Here is an 11,636-nt window from a genome sequence, read left to right on the forward strand (position 1 = left end):
ATTTGCATGTTGCCCCTCTCCCCAACCCCTTTCCATTAGAATGTAAGCTCTTTGAAGGCAGGTTCTGTTTTTGCTCCTTTTTTGTATCTGCAGGGCTTAGCACAATGCTTGGCCACAGAAAGCGCTCAATAAATAAATGCTTAGTATTTGTTGATTGACTGCTGGGTGGATAGGGGAGGCATGAAAAGGACCTGAATCTTCAGAACACAAGTAGCAAACACTTAACTCCAGTTTCCTTCTTGAGTAATTGAAACCCTCTTATTTGCTTTTCCCAGTGAAAGCCCATAACTAAGAAAGCTCCTTCTACTGACAGAGCTACCGACCCAAACAGTGGGGGTTAGAAATTGGATACTACTTCCTGAAATGCTTACTGCTTTGCACATTCTATTGGAAGCCTAGGAGATTGAGAGGCCTTGGAACCAGCAACCCCAGTCACCCGTAATTTCAGTATCTTGCGACTATGTCCCCTTGTGAATGAGACCGTGGAGTCATGCCCCATCTTGGTTGTACGGAGCTGGCCCTGGAGCCGTTTCCCCCTTTTGTGTCCAGATCTGGCTTTGCCCTGTCCTGTTCCACTCTCTACATTTCGATACCACTTTAGGTCCCAACTCAGAAAACCAGGAAAAAGAGAGGAAAGCCTGGAGCTGGGTGAGTCTTTTTCACCCTGGGTTTGAAATGGGCGGAGAGTTCAGTTGGCAAAGGGTTTGGGGGAAGGAGGTCAAAGACAAGAGCAAAAGTCTCAAATATATTGAAATGCTCATGGTGACACTGTCTATGGGAATAAAGAATTAGGAACAAAGCACCCCTCACCTGGGGAATGAGTGAATAGCCAGGGCTTAGCTGATGCCTGTGACCTGTGTGACCTTGGGTACATCATCTTTCCGGGTCTAGTAAAACGAAGGGCTTAGGCTAGACAGTCTCTGGGCTCCACCCCCAACTCTACCTCCATGCTCCTGTTGTGTTCCCAGAAACTGCCAATAAGATTTCAGAGAAACGTGGGAAGCTGTGTCTGAGTGGAGGCAGACTGGAGGAGGCGATACCAGAAGGGCACGTGCACGGTGATTGCAATGAAGCAAATGAAGAAAGGTGAACTCAGTCTGAGTAGTGGAAAAATCCAATAACTGCCTCCTTTTTCTCTGCAGAAACATATGGGGATGACTAGGGAGGGGAGAAATCGATCAGTCCCCAAGCTTTCATCAAGGGCCTACTACATGCCAGGTGCCATGCTAGGGGCATGGCAAGGAACAAGAGAAAACCATTCCTTCTCTCAAGGAGCTTACACTCTATCTGGAAGAGAGAGCATGTAGACGTGTAGGAAGAGACAAAATCGAAAGATAATTTGAGGGGGGAGGACAGCTGGGAGATCAGGGAAGGCTAATGAAGTAGATTTTCTTCTCTTTGGTAAAAAAGGTGGGGGACTAGTAGGTCAGAAGGTTTTCTATGTCACCAGGCTACGTTACTACAATGGTTTTTTTTTGTTTGATTTTGTTTTGCTTTTTTGGCTTAACTTTTTTTCTTTTTTGCTTCAAGGGAGGGTTTAATTTCAAGGAAGGGGACAGAATGGTAGTCATATAATGACAGATAAAGAAACAAAGGGCATCAATCAAACTTTTTTTTTTTAAATTTAAAGAAAAGGGATTAGGAGTGGATGAGACAGGCAGGTTTGGTTAAATATCCCCACAATTCTGGGTGTGACAGGAAACCTGGATCTTTTTTTAGTCTTCTGAAATTTACTTAAAGTTTTTCATCTAATACCTTAAGTCCAAGATGAACTGCCTGGCTTGATTACTCTCCTGGTATTTGTGTGCTTAGCCATGCCCCACCCACCTAGCCTGTCTCAAGTCTCAGATGCCAGGAAAGCTGTTTTATAAGATAGTTCCCTCCAAGACAGAGAAGCAGGACTGAAGGCACCCAGAGGTGGGCAAATCAGTCTCCAGCTCAGCTCCCACAAAGGCCCCAGGCACAGCATGTCCCTGGGATGCAAATGGAGGTAAGGGCAGGAGCAGCCTGGCCAGGAGGGCCGGTAAAGTCAAATTGGAAGGAACAGCTGTTTCTAAGGACCCTGTGCCCAGAGGAGAGGCAGCTGGGGGTAGCGGAAAGATCCTGGGCTTGGCGGCTGGAGACAGCTTTCTTGGGACCTGATGTTGGGTAGAAGAGGGTCTGTGCTTTAGTGTTGTAATAGATGCGTGTTTTAATGTTTGGGTCATTTGATGAACCAAGATTGCGTATGGTATTAGTATGTAGTATTGCATATGGTGGTGGGCTGGGCACTGGAGGACCTGAGTATGAATCCTACCACACCAGCTGGTCACCAGCCCTCTGGCCTCCATTTTGTCACCCGTACAATGAAGCAATTCCCAAAACCCCCTTCTGGCTCTAGGTGGAGGGTCTTGTGTGACTCTTATACTAGTAGGACTGTCAGAAGCGCTCCCTCATAGGGTTGAGATGAGATAATATCTGTGAAGTGCTTTGTAAACTGGAATCGCCAGGATTCTTATTTCATCCACCTTTTAAAGGGTATTTAGAGATGGAACGAGTCCTGGCTTTTCGCGTAGGTGAAGCTTGTGAACTTACACGTGGCCATCAAACTGCCCCAGCTTGGGAAAAGCTTGTGCATTCTCATAGCTGGTCAACGTTCTCAACTCCAGAGAAACCCTGGGATCCTGCCTTAACTTCTGACCCCTGATTTCCTTTTGAAACTTCAGGTGGCGGGTTCGTCTATGTGGGTAGAGTAGGGCAGGAGGCAACATTATTTTTCCCTATCTGAGGGTTCAATCCTGTCAGTCTCGGAGCTCAGGTTTATAATTTAGAACTGGGAGAGACATTTGGGGTCATCTGGTTTACCCCTTCATCTTACAGAGGATGATACCGAGGCTCAGAGAGACATGGCATACCTCAGGAGTCCCATATTTATAGCTGTATAGCTGGTAGGAACCTCAGAAGGCAGCTGCTCCAGCTTCATTTTATATGTTAGGAAATCTAAGCACAGACAGGTCAAATGGCTTACTGGAGGTTATGGAGTTGGAGCCCCCAGCTCCTGATGGACGGCATCAGAAGTGGTCCAAGTGCATGTGTGATTGTGGCATTGGGTTGACACTAATCTTTGAGTCTACTGTTCTTCCTGGGCTCATATGACTTCATTTCTCCTAGAAGAGTACTCTTTGGGCTGATGGTTTCCTAGCTTGATGGGGCTCAGAGGTGTTTTAGTTTGAGAGTCTGACTGAATCTTAAAAAAAATTGTTGATATCTTTTGTTTTTATACCACCTACATTTCCCAAAGCATCCCTTGTGTCTCCCCTTCCATTTTTTATAACAAAGAATAAAAACAGAGAAATATAGAGTTTAACAAAACTAATCAGCACATGAAAAAAGAATGAATTCTCAGTGACTACTTTGGAGGTGGGCAAATATAAACGAAGGGGCATTTCCACTGGCTATGGCAAGTTCCAGGCGTCTTGGGGAAATTACAGTGGGTTTTGTGGGCTTATTTACTTCTCTTTCCAGTTGTCCCAGTTGCACAGTTTTAGAGTTTGGGAACAGTAACTACTTCTCTCAGGTCTACTCTCTCATCCCTCTTCCCTGCCCCCTTTAATAAGGCAGCTCCAGAAAGGGCAAGCCCCTTGACCAAGTGGGTTGTTGTTGTTGAGTTGTTTCTGTTGCGTTTACTCTTCAGGACCCCATTTGGGGTTTTATTGGCAAAGATACTGGAGTGGTTGGCCCTTTCCTTCTCCAGCTCATTTTACAGATGAGGAAACTGAGCCAATCAGGGTGAAGTGATTTGCCCAGGGTCACAGCTAGGAAGTGTCTGAGGCCAGATTTGAACTCGGGAAGATGAATCTTCCAGACTCCACACTTGGTACTCTAACCACAACGCCACCTTGCTGCCCTGACCAAGTGGGAACACTAGTCAAAGGAGCAGACAAGACACGGGAAGACCATTTTTTCTTTGCAGGACAGAAGGCTGGAACAAAGTTGTTTCATTCTTTTTTAAAGGACTGAGGAGGATATCTAAGTTTTAGGGATGAACTAAATCTTTATTTGAGCATTTGATTCATTTTATCAAGTGCAAAACATACAAAGCATTTTTGCAAACCCTAAAACATTGTATAAATATGAATAATAATAATAAAAAATAAATTATTATTGTTCTGGACCTGTGAGTTCATTAGTTTGGGGAATGCTTGGTGAGGACTCTTCCCTTTTAAAGCAGATCCACCACTGCCTTGCTATTTACAGCCTCGGAGAGTTTCTTGGAGCCCTGAGAGGTTTAGGGACAGGTTCAGAGTCATGTACCTTGTATGGATAGGGCCAGCTCTCTATACCCTATGCCAACTTGCCTAGTATATCAGTGTCAATGATGATGATAGTGATAATACACCGATGAAATCCCAAATTGAACTCCCAAAGGTCTCACTGTTGGGTTTTTGGGCAGGTTCAGGACATTGTTTTCAAATCCCCGTCTTTATCCTGGATTGATGATGGAGGAAACATCACAGGTGACATGGAGACTGGGGGAGCATGTACCTCCCCCTCCTTGGACAAATATTCTAAAGCCAAGGCATCTTTGGCTGAAGCACCTGGATTAGCATAGTGGCCATGGGAATAGGAGAGAAAGGATTAGTCCAAGAGACATCACAAAGAAAGAATTGCTAAGACTTAATGTCTGATTTCAAGGGTGAAGAAATGTGTAGTTCGAAATGTTTCCAAAAGTAGAATGGTGGTGGTCACCAACAAACTTTTCTTCTTTCCTAGGACATTTTTCCTGCAGATGTCACATGCTGTCACCAGGTTGATGAATGCCTTTGTCTCATTCACGTGGTCTGAGAGGCAGGGTTGTGCAGTGTGGATAAGATGCTGGATTTGGCACTGGAAAGACTTGGGTTCAAACCCTGTGTCAGACCCTTAAAAGCTGTGTGACCTTGGGCAAGTCACTTAACCTCTCTTTGCCTCAATTTCCCCATCTGCAAAATGAGGGGGTTGTACTTGATGACCTCTAAGTTTCCTTTCAGCTCTAAATCCGTGCCTGTGAACTGCAAGATACCTGGTTTGTTGGATATCCCTGTAAGCCCCAGTTTCCTCACCTGTAAAATGGGGATAATAAAAGCACCTATCTCACAGGGTTATTGTTAAGGATCAAATGAAATGATATATGGGAAGCCCTCTGCAAATCTTCGTAAAGTGTATAAGTGCTACCTCCATCTAGTTAATAATTGTGAATCTGGGGCTGCTTTAGAAGTATTAGACCAGTAAAACATAGCAAATATTAAAGAGTAAATGAGGGAATTTTTGAGAACAAGCTTTAAATAAAACCAAACAAACTACTTCTAGCTACAATTTTATCACTTTCTCCCTAATCTTTATCCACTCTCAATTTGTTCCAAGTTTTATATATCACATAAAGAGTGATAATAATTTTTCTTCCTAACTTGACATAAGCCTTAGACCTTATGGCCTTACAGGAGTGGGGAATCTGTGGCCTTGAGGCCACATGTGGCCCTCTAGGTCCTCAAGTATGACCCTTTGACTGAATCCAAACTTCACAGAACAAATCCTTTTATTAAGAGGATTATTATTAATTATTATTAAGTTTTAGACCTTAGGATATCCTGGCTGGACATCTTACACTCCTTTTCACTGCTGAATATAGGTCCTTTATTTTAAAATTTTGATTTCCAAACACATCCCTTCCCTACTCCAAATTCAGAGGACCAATCCCTTGGAACAAAGAAAAAAAAAGAATTAAACCTCCTTCCCTACATAGAAGCTGATGAGTAGGTATCATTTATATTCAGTGATTCCTTCAGTGGCCTGAAACTTGTATAAACCCCCATGAGCAAGTGGGTTTTTCCAGAGATATCTCTCAGAAAGTATGCCTTGGTGAGGAACTTTTTTTTTTTTTAAGGCAAACACTATTTTTTGAACATAGGTGATAGCTGGTTTTATTCCATTGATGATGTGGAAATGTTCTATAGGCAGTTGGGTGGACCATGTTAGAGTTACAGGGTTGACCTGAAATAGTCTCAAGTCTACCTGTCAATGTGGGATTGATTGCCCCAGGGCAATGAAGGAACTGATGAGATGCTTCTGGACTGTGGTTACAGTCTGAGTTGGAATAGGTGCGGTAAGTTAGCCCTTCAAGTGCTTAGGCAAAGTCTATGCAAACTTTAAAGCATTATGTTATGCAAACTTTAAAGCATTATGTAAACGTATGCTATTCTGAAATGTATGCAGGCTGAAAAAGAGAGATTACTGTTTGAGGCTGTTGTCAACAGGTATCAGGAGTCTTCTCGGTTCCAGTGTTTGTTAGCGTGAATGTGCTGAGTGATCAGCTCAAAGTGTGAATTCATAACCTGGTGGTTCATAACCCTGCCCTGTGGAACAGAACCTTAGTGAGGTAGAGACCCAGATGTTGAGGACAGGTGTGAGAGGAGAACATTTTTAGGGGTAAATACTTGGAACGGGTTTCTTGTTGGGCTCATGGGAAATGGCTCTAGAGCCAGCCAAGATTGGTAACTTGATAGGAATGAAGGAGTGGGTGGAGTCTGGCTCTCAGTAACTAAAGATTTTGGTGGGGTACTGAGCCCTGAGAGCATTCACTGGGCAGATTTAGCTCCACGTCCTCTTGGTTACCAAACAGGGATGGTGAATTCTGAGACCACTCCCTCCTCTCTCCCCTATAGTTTACCAACGGCACAATCATATCCTCCCCTAAACAGCATTTCTTAAACAATGGTTTCCCAGAATTTACAATACAAGAAAACTTAGAAACACAACAAAAACGTTCATAGTATCATGAATTTAAAAAATGAAATAAAACTTATTCTTTGATGACATCAAATCAGTCAAATGCATTCCCAAATTATCTTACATAGAAAATCATTCCATCACAATGGCTTTTAAACTTGTAATCCTTATAACTTGGAAAAGGTTTAATACCAAACACATTTCATTAAAGACAGAACCAGCAAAAAAAAAATAATATATACATGAGATAATCCTGGGTGGTGGTAGTGGAGGGGTTGAATGTTCCTACTTGTCCTTTTAGACTCAGAAACAGAGGTGACAAGGAGTAGTAATAAGTTCTAATTATCCAAATAGGAAGATATATCTCTCTGTAAATGAAATCCCACAAGTCAAATGAATTCACATTAAAATTACTAGGTATGGAGTACAGAGAATGAAGCAATCACAATAGCCAGCATTTATAGGAGGCTTGATATATGCTATGGGCAAGGCAGTGAGCCAAGCACTTTACAAATAACTGTTTCCCACAAGCAACCTTGGGAGGTGAGTGGATTTGACTAAAAGATGCTTATCCAACTTCAATTGTAACAGACAACCAAAGATTAAAATATGTTCAGTTACTCATCCTGTTAGATAACTGATTTCATTGAAATTCTCTTCCTTAAAAGAAAACAGAAGATATTTCTGATTTCAACTTTATTAATTAATAGTTACACCTTTGTCAGACAAACTTCTTATATGTCTAATTATTCCCTTATCATTCTGAGATATTTCAAAGATGATTTGTAATAATATACATTAGTACAGACTTGCACAAGCGGTTCTACTTGTGGCCCACCAAAGGATTTCAGGTGGCCCATGAAAAATATAGAGGATGTAAAGAAAGTAAAGATGTAACAAGTGCTTTGTTTGTTCCCTGCTTAACCTGCTTTCCACGAGCCACTATTGTGTCCCTCACGTAACTTGGTTCGTGGGTTGCCACTGCACACTCCTGTTTATCACGTGACCCGTGGCAACCAACCATTGTCAGTCTATCTCTAGTCTGAAAGGACTGAGGGTCGGATCTTTTTGCTGAGTTTTCGGTGGTTACTGGTGTTGAACAGAGACAAAGTGAATGCAGCCACGTGCCAACACAGAGGACATTGAGTGCATTGAGTGGCAATAATGAGAGGGTTTTTTCCCCTCCCCCACTGCTCAGCCACCCTCCAAGTTACGTGAGTGTCTGGCATTCTCTCCAAGATCAGACACTCAGTTCAGTATTTCTTTGTATGTGAGCAGTTGCTGTGAATATTTTTTTGCATCTAACATTAAAGTTTTCGGGGTAACTTTGTAAAATGAGTGATAAAAAGAAATGGAAGACTGAATCAGAACAAAGTGTATTTAATCCAGAGCGGGCAAATAGACACTTGTTTACTTACCGGAGAGACAAAATATTGTGCCTTGTTTGCCAAGAAGTAATAGCTGTTCTGAAGGAATACAATCTTTGTTGCCATTTTGAATCAAAACACCCTGACTTAAGCAAATTGGACACCAATGAAAAACAAATTAAAGTGTCCAAATTGTTGAAAAATCTTAGTGGGAAACAAAGGTTTTTCAAGAAAGTAAACTCAGAAAATGAGGTGACTACTAAGGTTAGTTTTCAGATTTCTAAAGAAATTGATTTCAAATATGATTCCACAGTGTGATAAACTGCTGACAAGAAGTGTAATACATCCTTTTAACTAAATGTAACCAGTAAGAAAACTGAAAAATGTATTAGAACTTGTACCACTTAGCAAAGTAATTTTTTAAACATTAACGTGATTTCATGATAAATAAAAATCTTAAATAATAAATGTAATTAATTGATATTAATTGAAATTTCCCTTTTTAAAAAATATGGTTTATTTGCAAAATAGTTTAATCATTAATTATATCTTTACTTAGAAAGTGAGCCGCTAAAAACCTATCTGTGGCCTGAAGAAGTTTAGCCTGTTTTAATTTTGGCCCTACCTACTGCCAACTTGTGCAGGTCTGCATTAGTATATTTACTAGCGGCTTACGTGGTACCATAATGGATAGTCCTGGAATCAGGAAGACTCATCTTAGTGAGTTCAAATTCAGCCTCCGACTAGTTGTGTGACCCTGGACAAGTCACTTAACCCTATTTGCCTCAATTTCCTCATCTGTAAAGTGAGTTGGAGAAGGAAATGACAAACCATTCCAGTATCTTTGCCAAAAAACCCCCAAATGAGGTCACAAAGAGTCCGACATGACTCAATAGCAACAGCATCAATAATGATTATTTACTAGCAAGTGGATGGCAAATTTAGGAACCTGTATCTAAACAGCTTCTTCAACAGAACTACTATTTACTGCACTGAATTTCTCCGTTAGCACAAAATATTGTTAAACAAAACCAATGACTTATCAAGCTTTTACTTTCTAAGTTGCATAGTTTATTCAACTCGGGTGACTGCCATTAATTTACCTATAACAAATGAACTCTGTTCAATTATTGCTAATTGTAATTCTGTTATCCTCTAGGAGATGAAAACACCTCATCTTGATACTAGCTGCAAACTTCCAAAAATCCATTAAAACGTTTTTTAGCAGTTATAAAATCCTTTAACAGCTTACAAAAGCCTGGTCTATCCAAATAACAAATAAGTTCTGTTATCTCATTCACAGAAGTATAATATTCAGTAATTTTCAAATCAAGAGAGTTACATTTTTCAATTCTTAACAACAATTCTTGACCTAGTTTCAGACAGTAGAAACATCTAGCCTGGGTCCTAGGCTTAGATTTTTCTTTCTCCATGATTTTTCCCTCATAGACAGGTTGGGCTGTATCTTTGAACTCATCAATTACAATCTATTATAAAAGAGATTAGGAGGTCCGTCTGGAAATACATAAAAGCCCCCAATTTTGTGGTGTACAGGACAAGTGAGCATATTTTGCAAACTTTAGTTTTGGGATCCAATTAAACTTGGCTTTACAATTTCTAATATTCAAATCAATTCTTGATTAAAGTTGTTACTAAAGATAAGCTACTTAAAAGAAGGAAAAAAAGAATTAACCCAGAATTAAGCCTCACTTACCTTCTAGGTGCTTTCCCTGAGTTAAGCAAATTTCTTTCAAAGTAGTTTCTGTTAGCTAATTAACATTTGTTAATTTACGAGACTCACTTTATTCTGATATTTGCTTTATTGCAGTGGTATGGAAATGGAGCTGTAATATCTCTGAGGTATGCCTATGCAGGCTGTAGTAGTATCACCCTCAAATAAATGGAGATTGAATCTTGATTATTAAAGAACTTTCATGAGAGTGAGGTCACAAGGGACTATAAAATGCATCTCATCTAATCACTTTCTTCTCTATTATGCTCTCCACTGTTCAATCTCCATTTATTTGTATGTGGTACGATTATTCTCCAGCAGTACAGCTTGTACTGGGTTTGGCGTAGTGTTCAACACTGTTGGCCACTGTCTGATCCTGGATCCCATCTCCTTTCCTCCCTGGGCTTTCCTGACCCTACTCTGTTGTGCTTAGCCCTCTGTTCCCTATCTGACTACTGATCTTCTCAATCTCCTCCTCTTATTTATATAAGTATACCTGAAAGTTCTTCTTTTTTCTCCCCACTTAATAGTATCCCCCCCAATTATGTAAAGATAGTTTTCAACATTCACTTTTATAAGATTTTGAGTTCCAAATTTTTCTCCCTCCCCCCTTCTCCAAGATGGTGTGCAATCTGATATAGGTTATACATGTGCAATTATATTAATATTTCCACATTAGTCATGGTGTGAAAGAAGAATCAGAACAAAAGGGAAAAACCATGCATTTCTTTTCTTCTTTCCTCTTCATTCTATTTCATTAGCTCCCATGAGTCCAAAGACTACCTCTCTTCACATAGCTTCCAGATCTATATACATAGCCCTCTGTTTCTCTTGAGCTCAAGTCACCATGGTCACCAACTGCATGCAGACACCCTGAGGCACATGACATTCAACATGTCCAAAATGGAGCTCATGATTCCTCAACCCACCCAAGACCCTATTTCTTTTTCTAGTTTTCTTCTGCCAAGGGCACCACTATCCTTCCAAGTCATCCAGAGTTATCTTGGATGCTTTGATCTTCTACACCCCCTCCCATATGTAGCCAGTGGCGCAAGCCCTGTCAATTGTCTCTCCATGGCATTTCCTGAATCTAAACTTGTCTACTTTCACCACTATCACGTTAGTTCAGGTCATCATCATCTCTCACCTGGATTACTCTGATAATATTCTAATAGATCTTACTACCTTGCATCTCTCTTCTCTTCAGTCCATCCTTTACACCATTCCAAAACTGATGCTTTCAAAACACCAGTCTGGCCATGCCACTGCCCTGCTCATTAAGCTTCAGTGGTTCCCTACTGCCTGTAGGAGAAATGCAAGTGCCTTTGTCCCTTAAAATCCCTTTATGAATACTACATCCCAGGCAAACTGGCCTGCTTGCTCTTCCCTCATACAGTCATCCATCTCCCACTTGTATGCCTTTGCATAGGCTGTCGCATATGCCTTGAATGCTCTCCCTTCTTATCTTTGCTTCTTGGAATCCAAGGGATTGAGGATCAGTTCAAGCACTAGCTCCTCCATGGTCATTCCTGATCACCTTAATTGTTAATATTTTCTCCCTACCCCAAAGTTACTTTGTACATATTTTAGGTTGATTTATTGGTGTGCAGTTTGTGTGGACAAAATAGGATGTAGGCTCTTAGTGGACAGAGACTGGTTTCGACATTGTCATCACCACCATCACCACCATCTCCATCATCATAATCATCATCATCATCGTCATCATCATCACCACCATCTCCATCTCCATCATTATCATCATCACCACCACCACCACCACCATCTCCATCATC

General features: G+C 41.0%; 1 protein-coding gene across 2 annotated transcripts in view; it reads left to right on the plus strand.

Moving 5' to 3' along the window:
- Positions 1 to 1,865: 1,865 nt before the first annotated feature.
- Positions 1,866 to 11,636, plus strand: part of GAL3ST2 (galactose-3-O-sulfotransferase 2) — a 48,651-nt gene continuing 38,880 nt past the window's right edge. For both annotated transcript variants that reach the window (XM_027876026.1, XM_027876027.1), the window contains exon 1: positions 1,866 to 1,990. In XM_027876026.1, the coding sequence (XP_027731827.1) occupies positions 1,968 to 1,990 (23 nt within the window). In that variant the 5' untranslated portion in view covers positions 1,866 to 1,967. The remainder of the gene's footprint in view (positions 1,991 to 11,636) is intronic.

Source organism: Vombatus ursinus, unplaced genomic scaffold (assembly GCF_900497805.2).
Source record: "Vombatus ursinus unplaced genomic scaffold, bare-nosed wombat genome assembly UNPS02014810.1, whole genome shotgun sequence".
NCBI lineage: Eukaryota > Metazoa > Chordata > Mammalia > Diprotodontia > Vombatidae > Vombatus > Vombatus ursinus.